We start from the raw sequence: 27,433 nt of genomic DNA, 5'->3' as shown, positions 1-27,433 counted from the left end.
TTGGCAACTCTCCCCTAATGTGAACGCTCTTTCTCTCCTCTAGCCTACCTCACAGGCTCGCTGTGCGGCTCAACGGCGGGGGGATTCCTTTGAACCGCGGCGGGGCCCACCATGCTGCGAGATTTCTCTCTCTCTCTCTCTCTCTCTCTCTCTCTCTCTCTCTCTCTCTCTGCTGCCCGGCCTTCCTCGCAGGGTCACTGTGCGGCTCAACGGGAGGGGGGATTCCTTTGAAGCGCGGCGGGGCCCACCAGGTTGCGAGATTTCTCTCTCTCTCTCTCTCTCTGCCTCTCCTGCCTGGCCTTCCTCGCAGGGTCGCTGTGTGAGCGCCCTCCCGGGAGGGGGCGCCCGCCTGCTTTCCCCTCGGCGGCCCGCAGGGGGCCCCGCCGCGCCACCTCCCGGCCCGCCTCCTTCCTTCCTTCCTTCCTTCCTTCGCTGGCTGGGCGGTTGCCGGGGGCGGAGCCGCCTGGGCGCTGCGGGCCTCGCCACTCCGTCGGCCGCTCGCTCGCTCGCTCGCTGGGTGTGTGGCTGGGCCAGGCCGCTGCGGGGCTCGAGGCTGCTGCTGCTGCTGCCGACACCGCCGCCGCCGGGCCGCCTTCCGCCCTCCTCCTCCTCGCTCCCTCGCTCCCTCGCTCGCTCGCTCCATGGCCGGCCGCGGCGGGGGCTTCTCCCTCACGCCGCCCCCCGCGGGGGTCCCGCCGCCGCCGCCCGCCGGCCTCGCCCCGCTGCCCCCCGGGCCGGGCGGGGGGCTGCTGCGGGGGCTCGGGCCGGCCGGCGCCGCCGCCTACCGCCCCATGGGGCCCGCCGCGCAGTTCCAGGTAGGCGGGGAGGGGAGGGGAGGCCGAGCCCAAGGGGGGGGGGCTGGGGTTTCTCTCCCCTGGAACCTGCCAAACTGGCTGTCCAGGTGTGCGTGGACTACAATTCCCATGAGCCCCTGCCAGCACGTGCTGGCAGGGGCTCATGGGAATTGTAGTCCACGCACACCTGGACAGCCGCCTCTGCTCTAACCCAGGGGTAGTCAATCTGTGGTCCTCCAGATGTCCACGGACTACAATTCCCATGAATGCTGGCAGGGGCTCATGGGAATTGTAGTCCATGGACATCTGGAGGGACGCATTTTGACTACCCCCTGCTCTAACCACTGTGACTTGCGTGTCTCCATCGGGTGTGTGTGTGTGTGGGGGGGACGGTGGCTCTCCCTAGACCACAATTACCATGTGCCGTTGTGGCTGGGGCTTATGAGGATTGTAGTCCATGGGCATAAGATGAGCCACCGTTTGGCCTCCCCTGCTCTAACCACTGTGTAGCATATTTATTTATTTTTATTTATATTATATTTCTTTACCGCCCTCCCCGGAGACTCAGGGCGGTTTACATTAAACATATAAATAATACATGGAATAGTCTTCATTAATACTCATACATAATAATCGTAACAGTGGTTGTAACAGAAAACAGTATAGTGAACTGTATAATAATAATATAATATATGCCAGCAGGGATCAAACGGTGGCTCTTGATGGACTCCAGGTACCATTAGCCCCTGCCAACTGGCCCTTCTGGCCGGGGCTCATGGGAATTGTAGTCCATGGGCTTCTGGAGAGCCACTGTTTGGCCACCCTTGCTTTAACCACTGTGCAGCATGCATGTCTCCATATACCTGGGGTGGGGGGGAACAATGGCTGTCCTTGGACTACAGTTACTATGAGCCCCTGCCAGCTGGCCACTCTGGCTGGGGCTCATGGTAATGGGAGTCTGTAGACACCTGGAGAGCCCCCCTTTGGCCACCCCTGCCGTATGCCCAGGATAGGACTGTGATGAACGAAGTTCCGCAGGGCCACAAAAGTGGTGCTTTTCCGCCAGCCGTAGCAGGGCTGAGGCCGGGTTGAGCAAACAGTGACATCAGTGGGTCTCCCCCTCCTCCCAGAATATACCCCCCTCCCCAACATACCAGCACAACTGGCCGGTGAGATTAGTTGGATGAAAGGTTAAGGAGGAGAAGGCAGAGCGCCACAAGGAAGGTTTTAAAAAGTTTTGTTGTGTATGATTTTATTGCCCTGTTTTATGTCTCTTGTAACGTGTTGGCCGCCGCCCCCAGGGGCAGTTTATAAATCTCCTACAACAACGAGAACGACAACAGCAAGTGTGTGTATATCATACTTGTGGGTATAACATGAGATTTATGTAAATAGATCAAGTTAGGTAGCCGTGTCTGTCTGTAGTGATAGAAAAGAGCAAAAATCCAGAGGCATCTAAAATAGGGTTGTCGGCTCTGGGTCACCAAAATTCCGGAGAACTGGGGGTGGGACATGGGGAGGACAGCGACCTCGGTGGGGTACAATGTCATGGATTCCACCCTCCAAAGCAGCCGTTTCCTGCAGGGGAACTGATCTCTCTAGTGTGGAGATAAGCGGAAATCCCAGGGGATCTCCAGGTCCCACCTGGAGGCTGGCATCCCTAACCTAAAGGCCAACAAAATTCATGGCAGGTGATGAGCTTTTTGTAAGTTTGAGCATATAGACCTAAACATATGGTGTGGAAGGTGTGTCTAGATGGACAGATGGGGAGGTATGCATATATATTATTTTATTTATTTGTTAAATTTATGTGTGGTGGGCTTGTGTTAAGTACATATATATTAGGACAAAGTTTGAGTCCATTGAATACCTTGAATAAAATGTGGCCTTAAAGGCACCATCGGACTCACGCTGTGTTCTGCTGCTTCAGACCAACACAACTACACACCTGGATCTATCTTTAAGTATAGGTGTGTATGTTTGTATAGATGCATGTGTGAGTGAGACTGTAGGATAACATTAGTAGTGAGAGATTCAGTTGAGTAGCCGTGTTGGTCTGAAGTAGCACATTTAAGACCAACAAAGATTTATTCAAGGTGTGAGCTTTTGAGTGCTTGCACTCGAAAGCTCACGCCTTAAATAAATCTTTGTTGGTCTTATAGGTGCTACTGGATTTTATTAGTAGCGAGAGTTATTTATCCCTTACAAATATATATTCATATCACATGTTTATTTATATCCCATCCCTCCGGTAACATAAAATCTATATTTTATCAGTTGTATGCATTTTACTGATACATAAGTGAATTGCAGCTAACACTTGCTAATGAAGGCTAAATATGGCAGTATAAAATCAGACGCTGTGGTTGGAGGTTACCGGGGAACACAGAGGATCGCTCCACACCTGTCAGGTCTGCACGGAATAAAAGCTCACATATAAATGAAAAATAAAACAAACCAGAGAGGGCTGTGAAGCAGAGGCTCAGATTCATAGTATGTCAGGCTAGAGTATGGAGGCCTAGGTTCGACTTACCCTTCACCCAAGACGATCACCGGGTGACCTATAGACCAAGACGATCACCGGGTGACCTACAGCCAGTCTTTCTCAGTTTAATCGACGTGGCTGTGGGGAGGACCAAATAGGCAAGGGAAAACCATGCATGCTACATGGAGCTCGTTGGAGGAACGCTGGGATTAAAATGTTTTATATACACCCTCAGGTGAGTTTGCTCGGAGAGAGGACATGCTAACTGTGGGTTCCATTTGGAAGCGGCTTTTGTCAGCGTGGAAGAAGTGGGTGCTCCTGGGGGGATTATCTGACTCCCTCTCACCTGCGCACACAGAAGTGAAAGGGAAGCTGCGTGGCCCGGCCGTTACAGACGTGAGACGGCTGCTGAATTTTAGGGTGGGGTAGGAAGAGTCAGCAAAATCTAGTGGTTTCAGGAGAGAGGCACCTGTGAAACGCCTTTCTTTCCCCACTAGCCTCGTCCAAGCAAAAGTGCCTTCCAGAGTAATTTAAAACGTGGGTTACAAGGTTGAGCTAGTCCAATGCACGTTCAGCTTGGTATATCGAGTACTTTATTATACTGGGTTAGTTGTTATCTAACTCAAACTGTCAGCAATCTGTGAGCGTACAAAACAAACCCTCCTACTTTCATTCTGATATCGCAGGGGAGAAAAGGGAGGGACTAGAAATAATATAGAGATTTATCTCAGGTGCTACAAAGAATTCCAGAATGATGTTTATATTGAGGGTTTTTTTTTTTTGTTACTGTTTTGTGTGTGTAGGGTGATAGCATGCCTTTAAGAATTAAATGCTTTGTTTCTGCCAGTTTGATAGTGAAAGCTTTTCTTTCATGGATGCAGGTAGCTGAAGAACTAGTGCTTTTCCACGTGTGAGGCAGGCCTTGCCACAAATACATGTGACATGTGGCCAGGACGCGTGCACCTTGAATCCATCAGGACTAGGGCTCAGAAAAGTTCAGTCTCATAAAATCCTGGCGGCATTTTGAAATGGGAAATATTTTTCTCGCCTTGTCCTTTCACCCCCATCTCCATTACACATTTCAGAAGGCCTAAGAGACAGAATGTCCCTCTTCGCCACATGATTGTGGTTCCCTTATGTTAGCTTTCAGTGGTGGGGGGAGAATGGGGGATTATTAGAGCAGCTAGGAACCTGAAATTTAAGCCTCTTGCTCCTCCCCCCTTTTGTTTGAAGTGTGGGCCTTTGCAGTGGAGACAAACGGGTTGACGCGGCATTTGATGTATGCCTGTGGGAAAAAAACAGGGAATCTAATACAGAAAGCCTGTGCAGTTTCGATCCTAATTTAAATGCCGCCCCTGAACTGTTTGTTGTGATCCGGGAAGGGTTTATCTGTGATTGCTGCCTGCCCAGGACGGCAAAAACTAGCCAGAATGCTTGTCGGGCTCCCATCTTTGGCCGCTTGGCTTCATTCAGGCTGATGGAGCCCAGATTGTTCGGGCTCCTAATTAACTTGGGTGATTTACGAGTACCGAGCCAAGGAGTGCAAGGGTATGGTTTCCAGCAGCCTTCGAGCATTACAGAAACGCTGGTGTTTCCTTCTGGAGTAATTAATGGTGCCCATTAGTCAGAAGGCCACAAAATGGCATCAGAAATGGGGGGGAGTGTAAAAGAGAGAAGAAATGTAGAAAAATGCACTGCTGCACAGGAAAAGAGTCTTCTGTCCCTGATGAGTTGAGGAACACCGTCTTTCAATGGCAACTGGCTTCATGAGCCATTTACGTGCTAATGACTAACTGCAAGGACCAAACCGCGCATTTGTGTTTTCAGAGGGTCCAGGTTTCCGGCAGCCGCACAGCAACGTTTAGGGATGTGAGAGGGGGGCACTCAAATGGACCCAGAAGATTGTCATTGGGCCCCTGCCTTCTCTCCTGCCCCCCAAGCTGTTTTTCCTGTGCGGAAACAGCAGTGGAAGAGGGCATTTCCCTGGTTTTTCAGAAGCTGCTGCTGTGACTCTAGAACAGGGGTAGTCAAACTGCGGCCCTCCAGATGTCCATGGACATCTGGAGGGCCGCAGTTTGACTACCCCTGCTCTAGAACCCCATGCCCAGCTCTTTAAAAACACTCACAGCTCTTTAAAAACACTCACATGTAGCTTGGTCCAAAGCTGACTCTTTCAGTCAGCTTTCATTTTTGTTTATTTCTGGACATGGTTATGCTCAAGTCTATGGCTTTATCTTCGGCAGGAAGTGTTTTTGCCCATGAGCATTGCCAAAAGTTGTAAAGACTGTTTCTGTTGAAAAGCAGATGTTCTCAGTTCCCCTTTTGTAAAAAAGAAAACGATAGGGATCAGACGATTTCCCAGAGTTTTATTTGTTTGTTTGTTTGTTTATTTATTTATGGACTTGTATTCTGCCACTCTCTAGAGACTCATGGCGGCTTACAATGATAAAATCTCATCGACCAATAACTCCCCTGGCAAACCCCACAAGATTAGCAGCCAAACAGCCCCTACCTCCCGAGCAGACCAACCTAGGGTTGGGGTACATAGATGTAAATGCCCAGCCTTTTAGAAGAAGAAGGTTCTTATATGCCGCTTTTCTCTACCCAAAGGAGTCTCAAAGCAGCTTCCAATCACCTTCCCTTTCCTCTCCCCACAACAGACACTCTGTGGGGTGGGTGAGGCTGAGACAGCCCTGAGATTACTGCTTGGTCAGAACAGCTTTCTCAGTGCCCTGGTGAGCTCAAGGTCACCCAGCGGCTGCATGTGGAGGAGCAGGGAATCAAACCCAGCTCCCCAGTTTAGAAGTCCGCACTCCTAACCACTACACCAAGCTGGCTCTTGGGGTAAGATATACAACATAGATGTTATAGTTCTAGAAGTCAGTTTTACAATGCCCTTCCCGTTTTCCTTATCAAATCAGCAACTTGACCTGGTTTAGAAGTTTGGGGAGAAGATGCCGGGTCAGCGGCTCTTGGCCCCCGGAGGTTATTGCTTTGGAAGTTGCATTCTATGTTGAAGGTTGTATATGTCGTGGGTGAGAAGTTTCAGCTTTGCTCAGTGACCAAGAAAGCTAAGCTCAGATCTGCCTTCCGTGCGTTGGCTTGATTTTTTCCGGCAGCGAGGGAGGCCGTGCCTCTGCATGTCCCTTCTCTTCCCGCGGCAGCGCGTCTGTAACAAGAAAACAGGAAGCAGAAGCCGCCCAGCACACCAGCCCCATGAACCTGCTGGGGGAAGCTTTGCAAGCGTGTGACTTAGAATTACCGCAGGATCGCTTCTGCATTTCAGGCAGGGGGGGAAAAAACAGCTGAAAGAACTCCTGTGGTGATTATAGTCTTGCACAGTTTATAACCCAGTGTCAAAATAATCAGCCACAAGCTACTGCGATTGGGATTGAAGAATCAGTTTACAGTGGATGTGGCAAACTCCGTCATTATGCCTCCTTCTGTTAGCATCAGAGTGTGCAGACTTTCAAGGGGCACAGCACTTTACCCTAGTATGCCCCGTTCAGTCGGATAAAGGGCTCTGTGTAACTTGGAGGTTTGTGCAGGCTACACAAGCAGCCCCACAAAATATTTTGCCTTACGTGCTGTGAATTTCCAAGTGGCAGATGGTGAGTGGGTGGGCAGAAGGGATTGTGTCAGTGCTTGGCTCTCGTAGCCCTTTCTTGCATGGCCACAAAAATGCCGATTGCTGCTTTGGGTTTGGGAGCCGAATTTTTTGGTGTGTGTGTGTGGGGGGGGCATCACCTGAGCATGGGATTGGGGTTCACTCTGGGTGGGCAGGAAGTTGTGAATTCCCTGCATTCTGCAGGGGGTCGGACTAGAAGACCCTGGAGGTCCCTTCGAACTCTGTGATATTACTAATTCGCATAACTTGGCTTCAGAGAGACTTTAAACAAAACACAATGTGTGAATGGAATATATTCAACAGGGAGAGGGACGGCAGAGTGAGTGGTAGGAGAAGAGTTTGAGCAACTGTGGTAGTACACTATGTGGCTTAGGGCAGGGGTAGTCAACCTGTGTTCCTCCAGATGTTCATGGACCACAATTCCCATGAGCCCCTGCCAGCATTTGCTGGCAGGGGCTCATGGGAATTGTAGTCCATGAACATCTGGAGGAACACAGGTTGACTACCCCTGGCTTAGGGGATATAGGGTAGAGCTACTTCTTGGATCTTGGAATCTAGCAGACATCCCTTACATTTTTGCATCATGAGGCCTAGAAGCCGTTTTCCTACCTGGCCAAAGCCACCGTTCTGAACGAGTGCGCAGGAGGTAAGGGAGTGCGTTCCGTATGTTCGTAGATGCTCTCCGTAGCCACAGAGGTGGTAAGATAATATTGTAAAGTATGAAAGCTCATTGCGATGTTTAATAGGAGCACTTCTTGTGTGCTCTTCTCCTGATCTTGAGCGTGTCGCCCTCTCTTCTTTCTGCCTGGTTTGTCTAAATTGTGCTTTGAATTGCATAACACCTCTGGCTACCGAATGCTGACTCACCCATGTAGCTTCTCAGCAAATGCTCAGGGTGATAGCGATTACCAGAAGAACCCTTGTGTGTGGCTTGCCTTTGGAGAGGGCATGGAGCTGTATCGGCCAGCTATGGGCCTGGATCACTGTCGCTATGGGGATCAGTGTCCTGACGGGCGCCGCAGAGGGACCGCCTTGCGCGAAGTTTGTGCTTGGTGCCGCCACCTTGGACACTTTGCAGGTGAAATCAGGGACTCTGGTGCACTTGCAGAATGCCTGTCCTCTTGCCATGGCCCCCTTCCTATTGCAAGGCGGCTCTGCCCTGGTTTCTCTATTCCTTATTAACTCCATAATAGCTAATCCTGCACTGGTCGCTGGAGCAGGTATATTATTAAACCGAACAAAACGTTGTGTTTTTTAAACCCAAGAATGTTTGGCGTTGCGTTCACACTGGAACTGCTTGTACTTATTAGGTAGCTACAACTCAGGGACAAAACAGACGCTGGGGCGGGGGTGGCATTTTTATCGTGGTATGGCAGCTAACACGTACTCACTCACAGGGAAGGCCACGGAGAGCCCAGGCAGCAGAGAACTGGCATTTCGTGTCCCACGTCCTTGCATGACCACTCATGCTTACTCTAGCATCGAAACCAATACTCTTCTCTCTTTGCCGCTTGATAAATATGATAAATAAACCTTCTCCCCTCAAAAGTAACTCTATGACCTCGGGGAAGAGACTAACAACTGGAGAGCTTTAGTAAGTGTTCTAGTGCAGGGGTAGTCAACCTGTGGTCCTCCAGATGTACATGGACTACAATTCCCATGAGCCCCTGCCAGCAAATGCTGTCAGGGGCTCATGGGAATTGTAGTCCATGGACATCTGGAGGACCACAGGTTGACTACCCCTGTCCTAGTGGTCTTTAAAAGCAGAATGATTTTCTTGGGACATACAAATACGGATTGTGTTTATATATACGTATATATGGGTGAAATTTTCGTTTTGCCCCCACCCCCTAGTTCTCTTCTCCTCTGTTTTGCTTCCAAGACGACTGCTTACAAATTAGGCCATGTGTCTCACGTCGTAAGTTTAAGATGATATTTTGGTGTGTGTTACGCAGGAGGAGAATGGACAGGGTGACTTGTGTCCCTCATGGGTTTGTGACCAGGAAGGGACACGGGGCAATACTCTGAGACAGACGAATGGGCAATCTGCCTGCAATCAGGACGGGGTCTAAAGGAAACAGGTGTTTTGTTTTAAGCCGCAGATGGTCGGGTCACCCTCTGGGAGGACCTAGGTAGCGATGGAAGCAGCCTTCTGCCCGAATCTCTCTCGAGTGCTCCTCTTGGGTAAGAAGAAAGAAAACACGCTGTTGGTGAATATGTAACTGAGCCCCCACCCCTTGAGAGAAGCATTTGAGCAATAGCGAGGAGTAATCGGCAGATGTTTAACCACCCGCACCCTCTTTTGTTCCCCTCCCACCTTCTGCCCTCTTTCTAGGGTATCAAGGCAGAACAATGGGGATCAAAGGCAATCCTTCCCAGGCACCAGACAGGAACACCCACTGCTTCAGTTCACTGCACGTCAGTTTATACCAGTGGTTCTCGACCTTCCTAATCCTTTGAATACAGTTCCTCATGTTGTGGTGACCCCCAGCCATAAAATTATGCCAGGGTTCTTTCACAGAGATTTAAACAAAACTGACCAAGGGCGTGAAGACCCGTTGTTCATGATTGTAAATAAATTGTTCCCCCCCCCCCCCCCCCCGGGATTTCTCAGTTCAGTTCTGCCTCTTGTCCCAACATGCCGATCTCGTTCTTTTCGGCTCAGGGCAATTGGGTAGGGGCAAAAAGGCCAAGTTCACCAGTTTGTGTGTCCACAACGATCATATCCATACGATACAGCTGTTTGCAAACGGTGCTTACCAGTCACACTTCTTAGTGCCTTTTTAAAACATCTGGGTCACCCTACATGCGAGAGAGAAACATCCATCGATTCTTTTCACCTATTCCCCTTTCGTTGAACTGCGGAAGTCTAGAATATCCTCACGCTTTCATCAAGATGTGGAAAACCGGGGGGGGGGGTGTACTCTAAGGGGGCGCATTGGCCTTGGAAACCTACATTTCCTGGAATGGCAGGATCCAAATAGCGCAAATGTAACTGTGCGTGGATAACAAACAGAACAAACGCTCAGGTTGCGATTAGTTGTGTGAAAGTGGAAATGCGTATGGAAGAAGAGAGCGGGTTGCCGGAACCCAGGAGCACCTTAAAACAGGGGTAGTCAACCTGTGGTCCTCCAGATGTTCACAGACTACAATTCCCATGAGCCCCTGCCAGCAAATGCTGGCAGGGGCTCATGGGAATTGTAGTCCATGAACATCTGGAGGACCACAGGTTGACTGCCCTTGCCTTAAAAGACTAACCGAAAACTCCTCCCCTGCCACAGATTTGGGTAGTCTTCAAGGCAATACTGGACGCTGGGTGATTGCTACTGGAGGGGGCTTGTTATTCAAATGGCCTAAGGTTGCTTCCTCTCCAAAGAATGCCCAGGACAATTGTCTCTTATCTCTTTCCTCAGCCAAAATCAACATCGGCCTGGGGATGCATACTACACAAGGGCTTTTGGAGGGAGGACCAAAGAAAGGGGTTGGGTAAGAAGCCAGCCTTCCATTGAGGGACAGGGGCCCTGTGCCTTGTCTTCCAAGGAAACAACCCCTTTCTCTTTGCGCCTGTGTGCTACAGCGGCTTTTCTGCAGTAGGCGGAAGGCGGTTCTCTCTTTCCCAACGCTTCTTCAGATGTCTGGACCCGGCCACGGCACGTCCTTGGCCTCCGGCACGCCAGCGTTCCTTTCCACCGTTTGGTGCGTGGTTGGCCTTCTGCCCTGCCGACGGCCCTCCTCGACGCTGGTGGAACTGCTCCCTGCCTCCTCGGCATTCACGGTCTCTCGCAGGCCGTCCCCCGGCGGGTGAGCCTGGGTGGCGCTGCCCCACCCCCTCTGCCGCCGCGGCGCTCTGGGGAGGAGTGGCAGCCGGCTCAGAGCACTGCCCGGGCCTGTTGGGAGAGGGCTGAAATGTTGCCCGGCTGGCTTTGGCAGCGCCGTCGGCACCTTGGCAACCGCCACCTGTTTCAGTCCCAGAGGGCGAGGGAGCGGGAGACCTTCCGAAGCAGACATGCGAGCGCGCACACCCAACCAAATCCCCCCGCCAGGACTTCGTAAACAAGCTGGGTAACCCAAGCTAAGGGCAGCCCCGAAAGATGGCAGGCTCCTGCATGCGTTTCTCCTGTCGAATCAGCCGCCAGCTGGAGTTTGGGGCTGCTTGGCTCGGTCCCGGGCGTGCCTTTTAACAGCGGCACGAAAGGGGGGGAAATGTTGGCAGGTCCCGCTTCCCTTGATCTAGGCCTGCTTTTTTGCACGCATGCTGATATGCGTGGAGTAATTAAAAGCGAAGCAGCCCTGTCTTGTAATCAGTTCGTCAGCCTTGGGCCTGTTCCCGGCAGAGCCCAAGATCTAGGGGAAAGTGGCTTAGGACAAGGTTCTCAACACACACACACACCCCTCCCCGTTAAAGCCTTGAATGTGATGATTCGGCTGCCTTGGCTCAATGCAACTGCAGGAGCTAGTGCTTTTGGCGTCCCTCTCTGTGAATCATCTCCCCGGCTGCTTTTATTACCTGGCAGTCCTAACTGGAGTTTATGGAGGAGGCCTTAAGAAGGTGCTTTCCCTCTTCTTGGCCGGATAGTCATCTGAGCCTGTAGAGGTAGAAGAAGCAGTCAAGCGGGAAGATGGTGTGGCACAGGCTCTCTCAGTCTGGGTTTCGTGAAACCCTGGGGTTTCTTGGCGGTCGTGGAAGGGTTTCCTGAACGGGTGGGAATAAATTAATTTTTTAATATATATTTAAAATTTGTTGAACATCTATCGGGTGATAGGACCACATACGGTCATGTTGATCCTCACCCTCCAAAATGGCCAGTGATGGGCCTGGAGGAAGTGGAAAGGGGGAGGGACCTGTGTGTGTGTGCATAGCTCTGCTTCTCAATCATATTCAGCACGATTGCGCCACTTCTGGGGTTTCTCGACGCCTAAAGAATGTTTCAGGGAGTTCTCAACAGTGAACAGGTTGAGAGAAGCTGGCGTAGCATATAAGCAGCGGCTTGGTTAGACCCACTGAAAAGGTGCCCCGGAGGAAGTGTGCGTGCACGTGAAAGCTTGTCCCTCGAATAAAACTTTGTTGGTCTTAGAGATGCCTCTGGATATAAGCTTTGTTCTGCTGCTTCATATCAACACGGCTGCCTGCCTGGATCGAGGTTGGAGAGTGGCCAGACTGTGGCTCTCCAGGTGTCCCTGGACTACAATTCCCATAAGCCCCTGCCAGCATGTAGACAAACTGTGCTGGCAAGGGCTCCTGGGAATTGTAGTCCATGGACATCTGGAGGGCCGCAGTTTGACTACCCCTGATCTAGGCGGACTGGCAGCAACTCTCAGGCTGAGGACTTTAGCATCACCTGGTTGTTTTAACTGGGGTTGCCAGGGATTGAACCTGGGGCCTTCAGCACGCCAAGCAGCAGCTCTTCCACTGAGTCCCGGCCGTCTCATTTTTGCCACTGTTGGGTAGGGTACCAGAGGGAAAGAGGTAATAGAAGATTCATCCCCCTCCAGGGCTACAGCTCTTGAGCCCAACGTTCTAGATGCTTTTTTGGGGGAAGGAGATGGCCTGAATTCCTGGCAGCCACAAGAGCCAGTTTCCCTAAAATGTCTTTTGTTCTTCCTCGCCAGCGCCCTGGAATGTTACCTGGTGGCCGGATGCCCATGGCGGGGATGCAGGTGGGGTCTGCCTCGGGACCTCTCTACGGAACGGCTTCTCCAATGAGACCCGGGATGCCGCCATCCATGATGGATCCCTTCCGGAAGCGGCTGCTGCCTCCGCAGGCCCAGCCGCCCCCAGCACTAACCCAAAGGCGAGGGTAAGAAGGAACTGGATGGGGAGTGTGTGTGTGTGCGCGTGCAATCTAGGAACTAGAACAGAAGAGACTGCAGAAAGTAGAACTTAATGTTCTGTCTATAGTTGCATACAGAGAGTTGCAGTGATTGATAGTTGCGCCACGTGTAGCTCTCGTGTGGAGTTCCGCAGGGCCAGGTTTTGTCAGCTGATGACCCCCAGCTCTGTCTCCTCGTGGATGGCCATCCGGACTCGCCTGCGGAAACATTTGCTAGTTGTTCGGAAGCAGACTGCCTAGTTGTTCGGAGGCAGTTTCAAGCAGAGCCGTGTGAAACTCAACCCCTTCGAGAAAAAAGCCCTATGGCTAGGTAGAAAAAGACCAGGAGACGAAGCACATTGGCGTTTCCTGGACAGCGTACAGGTAAGGCTGCACTAGGAATTTAGGCGTGATTCCTGATGGAGGCTCAAGTCATTAAAGTAGCTCACCTGACATTTTGCCATCTTCACCAAGCTAAGCTGTTACTTGGCTTCAGAACAGCTAGCCACAGTGATCCATGCGATGTTCGCCTCCAGGTTAGACTTCTGTCACTCACTCTGCAGGGGCCTACCCTTGTCCTCGATCCAGAAATTGCAACTGGTCCATAATTCAGCAGTGTGGGTCCTCTAGAGCAGGGGTAGTCAACCTGTGGTCCTCCAGATGTCCATGGACTACAATTCCCAGGAGCCCCTGCCAGCAAATGCTGGCAGGGGCTCATGGGAATTGTAGTCCATGGACATCTGGAGGACCACAGGTTGACTACCCCTGCTCTAGAAAACATCTCGGAAGGCCCATATTTGGCCTATTCTTGGGCAACTGCACTGGCTCCCAGTTGGACATCCAACCAAGTTCAAGGTTTTGGTATTGACCTTCAAGGCCATCTACGATCTGGGCCCGGCATACTTGAGGGACCACCTAACTGACTATAATACACCTCCCCCCATAGAGCACTTAGCTCAGCCATTATGGACCAGGCCTAGAGAAGTACGTCTGGCCTCAACCAGGGCCAGGGCCTTTTTGGTCTTGGCCCCCACCTAGTGGAACGAGCTTCCGGAAGAGCTGTGGGCCCTACAGGAACTTCCGCAGTTCCAAAGGGCCTGCAAGACAGAGCTCTTCTGCCAGGCTTTTGGTTGGGGCTATTAAACGACTAAAGGATATCATCTGGGCAGGCCCTCCCTAGGACTAAACCCGACCCCTGAATAGGATGGGGTGATTCAGAAACTAAGGTTTTCGGCTGATATGGGTTTGGAACATTTTTAATTGCTCGACCTGAACTGCCCTGAGCCAGGAATACCAAGAGGGACGGTATAGAAATCGAATCATACATAAATAAAATGAATACATTATTATTTACAGTAGTGTGGCAGGATGTAGGGTCCCCTAGGATTGTAGAGGGGGGTGCCACTTAAAGCACAAATTGCCTCTATCCCTGGATGTCTGCTTCTCCCCCCCCCTCCCCCAAAGGAATCCTGTGCAGCTGGTAGCTGTCATCTTTGCAGGGCGGAACTTGGTGAGGCCTTTTATTGATGATGGTGGTGAAGAGGCCTTGAATGCACCCACTGTCTGTTTTCAGTTAATAGAACCAGTGATTCTTGCCAGACGCTCTGGGTCCTTTCCAGGCCCCCTGATCTATCATCATAGACAATAAGAGGGTAGAGCTTTTAGCTGAGAACAGGAAATGCAGACCAGAGGTCTTTGGTGGGGCTGTTTCAAAAATTCTATGATGGCCTTTTCCCCTTGGGCTGTCTACCCTGGAGTTACCTGATCCTGACATCTTTGGGGGCCAGCTTCTGGTATTTGCAGAGGGCTACCTGCTAGAAAGCTGGGTGTTTTCATCCTTGGTCTGTGTCTCCTAAGTCTCTGGACAAACGTAACTTTAACATCTTAAAAACCTAAGGAGTCCTGCTGGAGCAGACCGGTGGTCCATCTAGTCCAACGTCCTGTCTCACTCAGTGGCCAACCAGTTCCTTAGGGCAGCAGCAACAGGGCATAGAGAATGAGGCCTCCCCCTAAGGTTGCTTCCTTCCAGCGTGTAGCGGCAGACCCATTCAGTTGCTTCTGTATTTGCATCCACTGTGTGCGTGAAGCATCATGCAGGTGGGAGGCGAGGGCTGAAGCTGTCAGCTGCCTTGGATCATCTGCGTTTGTCCAAATGCTGCTCCAGAACTCGAAGTGAACGCCAAATGAGAGGGAAGGTGGCCTGAAGCAGAGGTGTGCTGGTGGGCGGAGGTCTCAGAACCTCTGCTGCCCATGCTACATTTATAACGGCTCCTCCTGCATTAGCCTAGGGGAAATAAACTATTGGATGCTCTTTCTTTGAGCCACCGGCAGACTCTTTGTGCCCTTCTGTCCGAAGGTGATCTCAGCCACCCAAAGATGACGCTGCTGCTGTTGCTTTCGTGACTGTTGAGATCCTTTTGCTTCCTTGCTTTGAACTGTGAGCCATGCGTGTAAGTGAGCTGAGGTTTAAGAAGAAGAGTTGGTCCTTATATGGTGCTTTTCTTTACCCGAAGGAGTCTCAAAGCGGCTTACAGTCACCTTCCCTTTCCTCTCCCCACAACAGACACCCTGTGAGGGAGGTGAGGCTGAGAGAGCCCTGATATCACTGGTCGGTCAGAACAGCTTTTTCAGTGATGTGACTAGCCCAAAGTCACCCAGCTGGCTGCATGTGGGGGAGCGCAGAATGAAACCTGGCTCGCCAGATTAGAAGTCCGCATTCCTAACCACTACACCAAGGTTCTTCAGAAGCTGCTGTTCTAGGGTCACTGACCCCGTAAACGGACGTCACCCACTTGCCTGTAAAGTCTGACTCCTCCTGGCTCCGGATGATTTTATTGGTGGGAACTGAGGATAAGTCGCCTCCCGTTCTTCCCCTCCCTCATTTTGTTCCGGGAACGCTGCCTCTCCAGCTTCGTGACTCTCCAGGCTCCGCTTATATGAGCGGCCTGCACTAAGTTGGGCTGTGCTTTGTTGTTCGCTCATGCATACTTTTGGTCCCTCTCAGGCCCTGCTCGCAGTGGCTTTTGCCAAGTGTTTTCCAAAACAAATAGAGTGTGAGTGACATTCAGTTTCTTGGGAAGCCCTGCCCCCCCCCTTCTTGCTCCAAGGAAACAATTGCGTGAAGCAGCTGCAGACATCTGGCGTCCAGGCTTCAGGGTCCAAGTTCAATTTCAAAGGCCAAATTTTTCACAGCGAGAAGGAAGGAAACAAGGGAATAAGACAGTGGGATAAGTCTCCTGATGCAAATGTCACAGGGACGGTGGGATACCCGAGGTAACTCCGTTTGTGCAAATAGAAACACGGGAAGTCAATAAGGAGGAGAATTGGGCAACATTGGGTGTAGGTAAGGAGGAGAATTGGATAAGATGGATGCAGAAAACGCAATTATATTATAATCATAGAATCCTAGAATCATAGAGTTGCAAGGGACCTCCTGGGTCATCTAGTCCAACCCCCTGCACTATGCAGGACACTCACATCCCAATCGCTCATCCACTGTCACCTGCTACTCCCTTGAGCCTTCACAGAATCAGCCTCTCTGTCAGATGGCTATCCAGCCTCTGTTTAAAATTTCCTTAGATGGAGAACCCACCACCTCCCAAGGAAGCCTGTTCCACTGAGAAACCACTGTAACTGCTCTATTGCTGTGAATCTTCACAAGACTAAACTCATTTCAGAATGCAGCCGTTGTGGCTCATTTACAGTGAACCCTGCTCTTTCTCTAATAACAGTGAAGTGAATCTAAGTCTTCCTGCAGCCTACGGAGACTCCCTCCAATTCAGATTGTTCTTTTTTCCAGTCGAAAATACCACTTAATTTGACAGCAGGCTCCTTAGATTGGATGGCTTCAAGTCGGAGCCAAAAGGAAAAGTGGGGGACGAGTGTTTTACTAAATAAACACATCAGCTTTGCTCAGAAAAGTCGATCTGTTTGTTTAGTAAAACATCCACCCCCTTGCCTTCCTCAACAGTTCATCACACTATCTTCTTTGGCCTAAATCATTCTTTTTCAACTTTTTCCTGTTGAGAAACCCCTGAAACATCCTCCAGACTTCAAGAAAGCCCAGAAGTGGTACAATTGGGCAGAATGTGGTTGGAAAGCAGAGCTGTGTACATGCCCACCTGGGGCCCCTCCCCTTCCCACCCCTTCCAGACACATCTGCTATTTTAATTAACTCCCACTCACTTGGGAAACCCAGGGCTGTCAAGAAACTCCAGGGTTTCACAAAAACCTGGTTGAGAAAGCCTGGCCTAAATCAATAAATGAACAAGTTTATGTAGATTACCCAGTCCAAGCAGAATTTTTAAGCTGATGCGTAAACTTCTCCATAATAGCAGAGTCCCGTATTTTTTTCTGATGATGTCTGAGGCTATTTTCATAGTTGTGCCGTTGCTCTGCTTGCTCCTATGAGGAGATGAGCCATAAGCACATGTTTCTGTCGGTGGACCTTGGAAGATGTTCATAAATACAGGCGCCAATTTTTCACCCAAGCCAACGTGGTGCTGTTCTAACAACTGAAGGGCCTTGGAAATGAGAAGTATGATCAGTACTGCTGAATCTCGTGGTTCTCTGGGGACTCAGGCATTATAATCTTCACGTGCACCTTAAGAAGTGTATCAGAGAGATTCCCGAAATCCTGAAATCCCGGTAATGGGGGGGAGGGGAAGTTAGAGATGTCTGAAATACGCTCAGCTGCACACTTCTGATGGGATATGCGATTCAGCTCGGATAAGACCGAAAAGTACCTGAACCAGCAGCGATCTGAGCACTTCCAGCCTTATTCGAGCAGAACCACCCATCCCTAATCTCAGAGCTTCCTTATCAGTTGCAATTCAGCACCTCTTCCTAATCTCCCTTTGAAGTGTCTTCGTAAGAGCTCCTTTTAGGTCAGCGATGGATGTCGTGGAAGGTTCTCCCCCGCTGTTTTTGAACGTTATGTTTTTTGACATCCGACCTACGTCCATTAATTCCTTGTTGAAGTGACTGGCCTGCTTGTCCAGCGTAGAGGACGGAAGGGCAGTGCTGGCACAGACGGTATAAATCGTATTAGAGGGTGAGCGTGTCAGGAGGATACTTGCAGAAATGCTGCAGATCCTTCAAGTGAAGGGCCTACAGACGGGCCTGCTAACCTGAAACAGCTTCTCATCCACGAAGGTAAGTTACTTAATAATAACATGGGCCTGCAATAATACCCAGGCCTGCAACAAACTAAGATGCCAACTTGCTGCCGTGTGGATCCCATCACTGGACCCAGCAAAATTGACCAGACCACGTCAGGTTCCTACTCCTGCGTTTGCTGGCAGGGGCTCATGGGAATTGTAGTCCATGGACATCTGGAGGGCCGCAGTTTGACTACCCCTGCTCTATTGTATGCCATCACAGGTCAGCAGTGCCCTTCCAGCCCGGACAAACAGGCCAGTCTCTTTGACAAGAGCACGAAGGAACATGTTGCAAAGCAGCCACAGCACTCAAAAACCAGCGGGGGAAACTTTTTAACCTTCCAGGATTTTCAGTTGCCGACCTGCATTGGAATTTCAGAGGGAGATTAGAAAGAGAGATTGCTGAATTGCAACTGATAACTGTAGCTCAAGACAATGCATCCGACTGCTAGGCTTCCTGCCTTATGACCAATGCTGATTTCTCTACTAAACCTATTAACCTCTTTGCATATCACACCTAATCCAATCACATCTGCTGTTGCCATTTGCCGGCTACTGTCGATTGGCATCTGAAGCCACTCCACTTTGCTTCTTTGAGTCCAGTTGTAGAGTCTGGTCACATCATCTGGAGGCCCTTTAGCCAGCTTGCTCCTCTTTGTAACGGCTGATGACTCAATGAATCAGATATTTATTTCGGTCTTTGGCCAGATCGAATCAAATCACAATACAGAAAAATAAAATTCGGGCAATCTCAATATAGATACATACAAAAACCTTGATGGACATTCAACCATGTTTGGATAACGAAAACAAATGAATACAAAGATAAAACTGATCCACCTGTGTGACTAATCCACACAGTGTCCATTATCGGTCTGTTAAGATTCTGTCTATGCAAAGGAGCTAATATATTACAAAATTAATTGTACATTTCTCGTGTGCTGTACTTACATGTATGCCAGACTACTGATAAAGGCAGCAGCGTTGAAACACATTTGCTCAGTGGCGTTGAGACATTAATATGCTCATAGGATCAGATTTTATCCGAGGCTGTGCATAAAGCCTTTGGTAGCTTTTAATTGACATTGTATTAAATACTATTATTCTTATAACCACATTATATTTTAGATGCCCCATGCAGTCGTCCCTGACTTACAAATGTCCACATTTAAAAAAAAATCTGCAGACCTGGGCGCGGAATCTAGCCAACTGGTGCAAAGGTTGCTGGTTTTTATCAGACAAAAAGATATCCAACTCTGATTTTGTCCCCCAGAAGTATATTTCTCTTGAAGATGCTGTCATGGTCTAACCACTCTGCACAATTCTTGCAGGCTGAAGCGGAGGAAGATGGCGGACAAGGTCCTACCACAGAGGGTAAGCGTTCTTTTTTTCTGAGAACTCTTCTAACCCTGAAAGGAGGGCAAAAGGGCAATGGAGATAACAGTTGTTAGAGGTGAGAAGAACAAATTTGGAGGCCTGCACCACCTTGTTCCGCAGCAATTGGAAGGACTGGTGAAAGGAATAGAAGCCACTGCTTCAGGGGAAGTTGGATGCTTCTGCTAACCTTTAAGTGAGGCTGTTCCCTTGCACGACGCCTTCCTATAAGGGACCGGGACGTTATACAGCCGTTTCTGTTTGGATGGTGTCTAATTTGTCTTGACAGTTTCAGCCCACCTAGAGCAGTCCTGTCCATCATGACATTGTGATCTTCTTTAATTTACAAAGAGATTCAACGTCCTTTCATTACTCCTCACGCTGCAATCCTACGACAGGGCAGTCATATTTCCGAGATCGAAACTCATCTGCATCTGTCCTTAATTAAATTGAAGCAAAGCCTTATTGCCTCCCTCCTAATAAAATGCAGAGCCCAGATATGCCTCAGAGGCAATGAGGATCACAGAAGAAATCTCGGAGAATGTGACTTTCCTCCTTTGTAACATCAGGAGAAATGAATACTGTGGAGCTCCTCTTCATGGGCCGTCGCTTCTGAGGCCCAGGAGCCTTGTGCAAATTGAATCAGGTCACCCAAACCAGAGAGATGCGTCTCTGATGGGCTGCCTTGGTTTTGATAGATCCGCGAGCTCGTCCCGGAGTCTCAGGCCTATATGGATTTGCTGGCCTTTGAACGCAAGCTGGACCAGACTATCGCCCGCAAAAGGATGGAGATCCAGGAGGCAATCAAGAAACCTTTGACGGTGCGGAGGGCTGGGCGGGACGGGTGGCTTGGCAGGTCCTTTGATCCTCTCCAGCGGCCCTTCCCTGGCTGCCTGAGGCCATAGTCCGGATAGCCTCTGCTGTCCGGCTAACTGCGCTTGCCCTGTGAAGGAAGGTCTGGGCCAGAGTGTGGAGCTGGGTCTGTGTCACGATTCCATCCCAATAGACAGTCCCAACAAATAATTTTTTTTCCTCTGAACTTTCAGCAAAAGCGGAAGCTGCGCATTTACATCTCCAATACTTTTACTCCTGGGAAGGAGGACTGTGACGGGAGTGAGCGGATAGCCTCATGGGAACTTCGCGTGGAGGGCAAACTTTTGGACGATGTAAGACTGGAGCCTTACTTGCGATGAATGTTTTTTTCTGGGGGGGGGAGAGGGCTAGCTAGTGTGGCTCCTCTGGGGTGGGGGGTGGGAGATCAGTTGGTGGCAACTCTTTCAGCTTAGGTAAGGGCTTCACCACAGCCTGGCTTCAGACTGGTGGCCTCCGCCCAGTTCTCTCTTCCAGAGTTTGGGCTGCTGAATTTAGATTGCCCTCTTTTCCAGATTGTCCCACCACAAGATACTAGACTAGATCGATCCCTGCTCTGGCCCAGCCGGGCTCTTCTTAGGTTCTTACCAGTGGAAGGACTTGGCCTCATCTGGTCACTGTGGGTGAGCAGGCACTTGTGAGTTTCCTGCGTTGTGCAGGGGGCTGGACTAGAGGACCCTGGAGGTCCCTTCCAACTCCCCAATTCTATAGGAGATAAAAGGAACATAGCTGTATTTCAGACAAAGTGTTTGTCCCTGGTTTTCAGTATGTCCAGAATGCAGGGGGATCTACAAAATGTCCAGTTCTTCTTGATTTTTCTCTGTCCCTACATCTCTTGTCTTACAGAAAGCCTTTCATAGAATCATAGAATCATGGAAGGGACCTACTGGGTCATCTAGTCCAACCCCGTGCACTATGCAGGACACTCACATCCCTATCATTCATCCACTGTCACCTGCCACCCCTTTGCGTTCACAGAATCAGCCTCTCCATCAGATGGCTATCCAGCCTGTTTAAAAATTTCCAAAAGATCAGTGCTGCAAAGAAGCACTGTATAAAAGATACCATCATTATGGTAATTGGCCCCAAAGGATGATGTCCCTCGTGTAGGGTGGGGGGCACTTCTAATCTCGGAAAAGCTTGCCCCTTAGTTTTAGAGGTCAGCAGTGCTTCCTGGGCATGTGGATATTTGGTCCCTCATCAAACTTCCTTTCTGTTTTAGACAAGTAAGCAGAAGAGAAAATTCTCCTCCTTTTTCAAAAGCCTGGTCATTGAGCTGGACAAGGAATTGTATGGGCCAGACAACCATCTGGTGGAGGTAGGTGCCTGGTTGTCGGGTGGGCGTGGGGGAGAGTGATAAGCCCCTGGAAGTGACTTAACAGTCCCCATCTCCGTGCTCAGGAGGACACACCCTTTGCCCTAGCAAGCCGACATACTGGATCACATTTCTCCCTGCGGGGTGGTGCCGATCCCTTCTTTCCCCTGAGCGGCTTCCCTCTTCAGAGATATGCCATTGCAGCCGGGTACAATAGCCGGTTGGCTATCAAAAATATATAATCTATTTTTGTTTGTATCGTTGCCGTTTATTGAAAGAAATGAATAACTTCAATGATTAATATTCGGTAGATATTTTCTTCATATCTGTCATGGGGGAAACCTAAACCAAAACGGGTTCCGGATAAACAAAATGTTTTTCAAAGCTGCTTTCTTCTTCAGTGGTGTCATCATATAAACAGTCCCTCAGGCTCAGCGTTTCAGGGAGGTTTCTAAGGGTACGATGCCTCTAGCAGTATCCTGGCAGCAGCTTGTAAGCCCCTGCGGCTGAACAGAATTAGGGCCTTCGCTGTTGGATTCAGCCTGCATTGACGAGCATCTTTCCCCACAGTACAGCCATGCCTAATCTTATTAACTCCTCCAGTGCTTTTCATGGCTTACAAAGCTCTTTTCTCAGCTGCTCTGGCAGCAAAACTGTCAGGGTCTTTTGCTGCTCAATGGGCAGACCATCACTTTCTCCATCAGGGAGCTGTCAGGTTATGGGTCTCATGCCGGTATTCTCAGAGAATGTTGAAATGTCTGTTCAGAAGATGCCTTATTTTATGGGTGTGGTCTGAGACCCAATTTAGCATGGTGGTTAGTGTGGGACTAGGACCTGGGAGACCTGGGTTCAAATCCCGCTCTGCCCCGGACACTTTCTTGGTGACCTCGACCCAGCCCCACGCTCTAAGCCTAACCTAGCTCTTAGAGTTGTCGTAAGGATAAAAATGGAGTAGAAGAGAATAATCACATTCCCTATTGCGGAGAAAAGGGGGGGAGAAGCTATAAATGCAATAAAATATCTATTTATTATCCCTTGAACGGTTGCTATTGAAGTCCCTTCACTGTCCACCTCTGCCTTTAACAAACACTTTTAATAGAGCAACAGTAAAATGGCTTATTTGGCTATTGAATGCAGCCTGCGCGTGATGCATGTTTGGTAACAGAGGGATGTAAACAGTAGAGATGAAGCACCGGGACGATGGGGTTGGATGTGGTCGGGCCACCCTCCCACCTGGGTTCTATGACTGCTTGGTCTTAAAGACTCTAGCTGGGGAAATTATTGTTTTTTAATTGATTTGTCCTGCCCCGATGCGTGAACAATGGGGCTCAAACGCTAACCCGAAAAAAGGATTAAAAACGAAAGTGCCGTGGAGTAGAACAAATCACCTGTGCCTTGCTCTCTCACATGCTCGTGTCTCGCCCTCCACCAGTGGCACCGGGTCTCCACAACCCAAGAGACAGACGGCTTCCAGGTCAAGCGCCCGGGTGACGTCAATGTGAAATGCACCCTGCTGCTCATGCTGGACCACCAGGTAACTGGGAAGAGGCTCCAGCGTGGGCCGGAGGCAATGGCCCGGCTTCTCAAGATCCCAGCCATGTTAACTGAAGAGACGGCAGAACATTGGGAGGGGAGGGGGCGGTCCAGCAATAGGCTTGTGCCGTCCTTTTCTGGCCTTGACCTGACCAATGTGAAATGTGGGGCGGAGGGGAGATCTGTCTGTGATCTGCCATCCAGAGCCGCTGTTCTTTAGTTTGTCTTCTGTACAGTGTTCTAGTTTGCACAAATCTGCAGATTAGAACTGGGGTTGGGGGGTGTTTGAAGTCTGACCATGGTCCTTCTGAGATGTGTCGTCCCCTCCCCTTCCAGTTTGCAAGGATGATCCTGCTCTGTTAGATAGTCCAAAGGGCCCTGTCATAGTTGTTTCTGTTTTGGAAGGTGGGGGTGGGTTAGAGCACTTGGCTTGAACGGAAGCACACATGCATTAACCAGGCAGTGTTGCCCTTGCAGCCCCCCCAGTACAAGCTGGACCCCCGCCTGGCTCGCCTGCTGGGCGTTCACACCCAGACCCGCGCCAGCATCATGCAGGCCCTCTGGCTGTACATCAAACACAACAAACTCCAGGACAGCCACGAGAAGGAGTACATCAACTGCAACCGCTACTTCCGCCAGGTCGGTATGCCGGGACCTTGGGGGCACCACCGCTTGCATGCCAGATGCTTTCAAACTCGGGACGTTTCAGTCACATGACCCTGAGGATGACGAAACTTGGCCGGTGTCCTCTTTGAGACGCTTTTAGCTCAGGTCCTTTGGGCCTGTTTTCTAGACGGCCAGTGATATTTGTGCACTCTTCACTCCCTGGTGTGTCCCCCCCCCCTCCCCCCAGATCTTTGGCTGCCTCCGCATGCGATTCTCCGAGATCCCCATCAAGCTGGCAGGGCTGTTGCAGCACCCGGATCCCATTGTCATCAACCATATCATCAGGTAGGGCTGGCAATGCAAGGTTTGTGAGGAAGCAAATCTTGTCTGTCCACTGTGGCCCACCTGCAGCCAGCTTTCTGCACCCTCCCCCCCCCAATCCCACATCGCATGAAGGATTCGGAGCCAACACAATCCGTAATTGGTCTTCCACAACCTCTGGGCTTCCTGGTGTCTCATCGGTGAAATGGGGATACCGTTGGTTAGTTTGGCAGTTTGCGAAAGCTGATTACAAGACCTATAAGAAACAGCCTCTTGTGGTGCAGGGTGGTAAGGCAGCCGACATGCTGCCTGAAGCTCTGCCCATGAGGCTGGGAGTTCGATCCCAGCAGCCGGTTCAAGGTTGACTCAGCCTTCCATCCTTCCGAGGTGGGTAAAATGGGTACCCAGCTTGCTGCTGGGGGGTAAACGGTAATGACTGGGGAAGGCACTGGCCAACCACCCTGTATTGAGTCTGCCATGAAAACGCTGGAGGGCGTCACCCCAAGGGTCAGACATGACTCGGTGCTTATAAAGAACAGCATCAGGGTGAGGGAGGTCTTCTTCCTGGTCATCCAGATCAGGGGACCCCAGCCTGGTGCTCGTGATTACTCTGGTGCCCACCAACACCGTTCTTGGTGCTCAGCAAGGGTCTCCAAAAATGGGGGGGGGGGCAGATGGGTCTCCTGCAGATTAAATAGCATTGTTTCAGTGGCAGCAACCGCCACAAGGTTGATTTTCTTACCTCTCTTTCCCAGTGTGCTTTGAACGACCCCTCTTCACCCCGGCCCTTGGACATCCTCTGCGCATGCCTTCTAGGCTGCCATTTTGCAGTTGTGCCACGCAGCCAGTGTCAGAGTCTCTAATGTGCACACAGGCTCAGAAATAGGAAATAGTCCAGAATGGGTTCATTTCGATTTTGATTTTTAGCCCACCACTCCTGAAAAAATGGCTCGTGGCGGGTTACAAATAATTATTCCCGAATAACTCCCCATAAAATCCCCTAATAGTCCCAACAACAATTTGCCCAGTGGCAAAAAACTCCCACCCCACCCCACCCCCTAGATGGTGGTTCCCGCCTCGGCAGGGGCAGGGGGTAAAGCCATTGACCCGGCTCCACGTGGTGGGTAGAGAAATGGGGAGAAATGGAAGAGGGAAGAATGATCTATACTACCCTGAGCTCCTCGGAGGAAGAGTGGGATAAAAATGTGCAAAAGAAATCGGTTGAAACGATTCAGGGCAGATAAGTAAGACTCTAGTCCTGATCTTGCTGTTTGTGGGCTAGTGGTGAAGGAGCAGCTCCTAGTCAGGCACGTGCTCCTGGCCCTCACCCCGGCTTCCTGTCCCCAAACTCTCCAGTGTGGATCCCAACGATCAGAAGAAGACGGCTTGCTATGACATCGAAGTGGAAGTGGATGACCCCTTGAAGGCACAGATGAGCAACTTCTTGGCCTCCACCACCAACCAGCAGGAAATTGCCTCCTTGGATGTCAAGGTAGGGTCTCACCAACCGTGGAGCAAAGACGAGACCCAAGCATGTGACCTTTTGTTCTTGTTCTTCTTGTTCTTGTTCTTCTTGTTCTGCTTGTGCTTCTTCTTCTACTGCTTCTACTGTTTCTTCTTCTTTTACTACTTCTGCTTCTTCTTCTGCTGCTGCTGCTGCTTCTGCTTCTGCTTCTTCTTCCCCTTCTTCTTCTTCCTCTTTTTATTATTTCTAGGCCACCCCTCTCTTGCAACAGCCTCTGGGCAGCTTACAGCAGTAACTATTTTGAAATCACATATATTTACAGTCAGGATAAATCAGTCTTTGCATAAAAGCAAACAAACGTGCTCCGTACCAAGGCCTGGGGGCAGATGGACCAGGTTTTCATCCACGCTCAGGTGGAAGGGAGAGAGGGGGTGGCAGCAGGAGCCCATTCAGATGCCAGGAAGTGCTTGGCCACGGCCTCAACCGTAAGCCTGGTGGAAGAGCGCCTGACAGTTCCAAAAGGGCCCGGATCTCAGCTGACAGCCCATTCCTCACTCGCGGGTTGGCACTAGCAGAACTAAGTCCTCCTCAGAGAGTGTGCTCAGAGAGGCAGTCCCAGACATGCAAGTCCCAGACTGCGGAGAGTCTTAAAGGTAAAAACCAGCACCATAAAACTGATCCGGAAGTCAAGTGGCGAGCAGTACAGCTGCAGGAGAACAGGTCGAATGTGGGCTCTTCACAGGGTCTTTGTGAGGACCTGGGCAGCAGCATTCTGTACCTGTTGTAAGTTCCCGGTCAGGGATAAAAGGAGGCCCGCGTAAAGCTCGTGACAGTTATCTAGCTTGGAGGTGACTGTTGCAGAGGTCACTGTGGCTAGATGTTCTGGGTCCAAGTAGAAGAAGAGTTGGTTCTCGGGGGTGGAGAGGGCATTGGGGAGCAATTGCATCGATGGCTGCCAACATCCGGTTAAACCAGTCGTTGACTAAGTCATCTAGTGAATCGCTGGTGGGCATTGGGTCCCACAGAGCATTCAGGAAGCCTATCGGGTCCATAACTCTCCACAAGTGGGCACAAATAAGCACTCTATAGGAGAAAGCCTAGACCAGTATCACCACCACCACCACAACCTTGACCTGGGGTCAGGAGGAGAGAATAACCCAGGGGAGGCAAGCTCTTTCAGGGTGACTGTTTTGCCCTCCCTCACCCAGGGCGAACCTGGGGGACAGTGTTAAGTGGCTCATTCAGTGATTATCACTGTAGCTTGGTGTCGTGGTTAGGAGTGTGGACTTCTAATCTGGCAAGCTGGGCTTGATTCTCTGCTCTCCCACATGCAACCAGCTGAGGGACCTTGGGCTTGCCATGGCACTGATAAAGCTGTTTTGACCAAGCAGGAATATCAGGGCTCTCTCAGCCTCACCCACCTCACAGGGTGTCTGTTGTGGGGAGAGGAAAAGGAAGGGGATTGGAAGCCACTTTGAGACTCCTTCGGGTAGAGAATAGTGGCATATAAGAACCAACTCTTCTTCTTTGCTTTGGGCACACCGTTCTCCCTCCTTAATGCCAGAGCAAGGCTTCTCAACATAACGCCGGCCAAGTGTTCCAGAATATTAATGGGGCCAGATGGAACTTGTGACTGGCCATTGGAGGTCTTATTCACTGTGCTGTTTTTTTTTTTAAGTTGCTTTGGCAGTCGCTGCCACCACAAGGATCTTCTCTGCGTGCCTGGAAGTAGTCGGCAGTAATTTAAACAATATGTTTATTTTTTTTAAACCCTCCTGTTAAACAGAGTCTCTGCCCGAAATGCTGAAGAGTTTCTTCCAGAGTAAAGCATGCCCTTACTCTCTGAGGTTTTGTGGCAACCATTTTGTATTCGGCTGAGCCTCTTTGAGAGCTGGTGAGATGCAGCGGTTCAGAGCAGAGGTGGACTCTAACCTGAATCAAACCTAACTGGGTTTGATTCCCTTTTCCTCCTCCATATGCAGCCAGCTGGGCATTATATTTCTTGTAGAACTCTTCTTGCAGCATAGTTCTCTCAGAGCTCTCTCAGCCCCACCTACACCAGTTTGGTGTAGT

The 27,433-nt window shown here is 50.4% G+C and overlaps 1 protein-coding gene across 3 annotated transcripts in view; it reads left to right on the top strand.

The window, feature by feature from the left end:
• The first annotated feature begins 435 nt into the window (after positions 1 to 435).
• Positions 436 to 27,433, top strand: part of SMARCD2 (SWI/SNF related BAF chromatin remodeling complex subunit D2) — a 32,804-nt gene continuing 5,806 nt past the window's right edge. The window contains exons 1-10 of one of the 3 annotated variants that reach the window (XM_077313581.1): positions 436 to 815; positions 12,518 to 12,705; positions 19,208 to 19,250; positions 19,949 to 20,071; positions 20,297 to 20,416; positions 21,343 to 21,438; positions 22,868 to 22,969; positions 23,446 to 23,607; positions 23,822 to 23,919; positions 25,252 to 25,387. In XM_077313581.1, coding sequence (XP_077169696.1) covers positions 642 to 815; positions 12,518 to 12,705; positions 19,208 to 19,250; positions 19,949 to 20,071; positions 20,297 to 20,416; positions 21,343 to 21,438; positions 22,868 to 22,969; positions 23,446 to 23,607; positions 23,822 to 23,919; positions 25,252 to 25,387 — 1,242 coding nt within the window. In that variant the 5' untranslated portion in view covers positions 436 to 641. The remainder of the gene's footprint in view (positions 816 to 12,517; positions 12,706 to 19,207; positions 19,251 to 19,948; positions 20,072 to 20,296; positions 20,417 to 21,342; positions 21,439 to 22,867; positions 22,970 to 23,445; positions 23,608 to 23,821; positions 23,920 to 25,251; positions 25,388 to 27,433) is intronic. The other 2 variants (XM_077313580.1, XM_077313582.1) reach the window with 2 other exon arrangements.

Source organism: Paroedura picta, chromosome 16 (assembly GCF_049243985.1).
Source record: "Paroedura picta isolate Pp20150507F chromosome 16, Ppicta_v3.0, whole genome shotgun sequence".
NCBI classification, from domain to species: domain Eukaryota; kingdom Metazoa; phylum Chordata; class Lepidosauria; order Squamata; family Gekkonidae; genus Paroedura; species Paroedura picta.
This window is presented reverse-complemented; position numbering and strand designations above follow the sequence as displayed.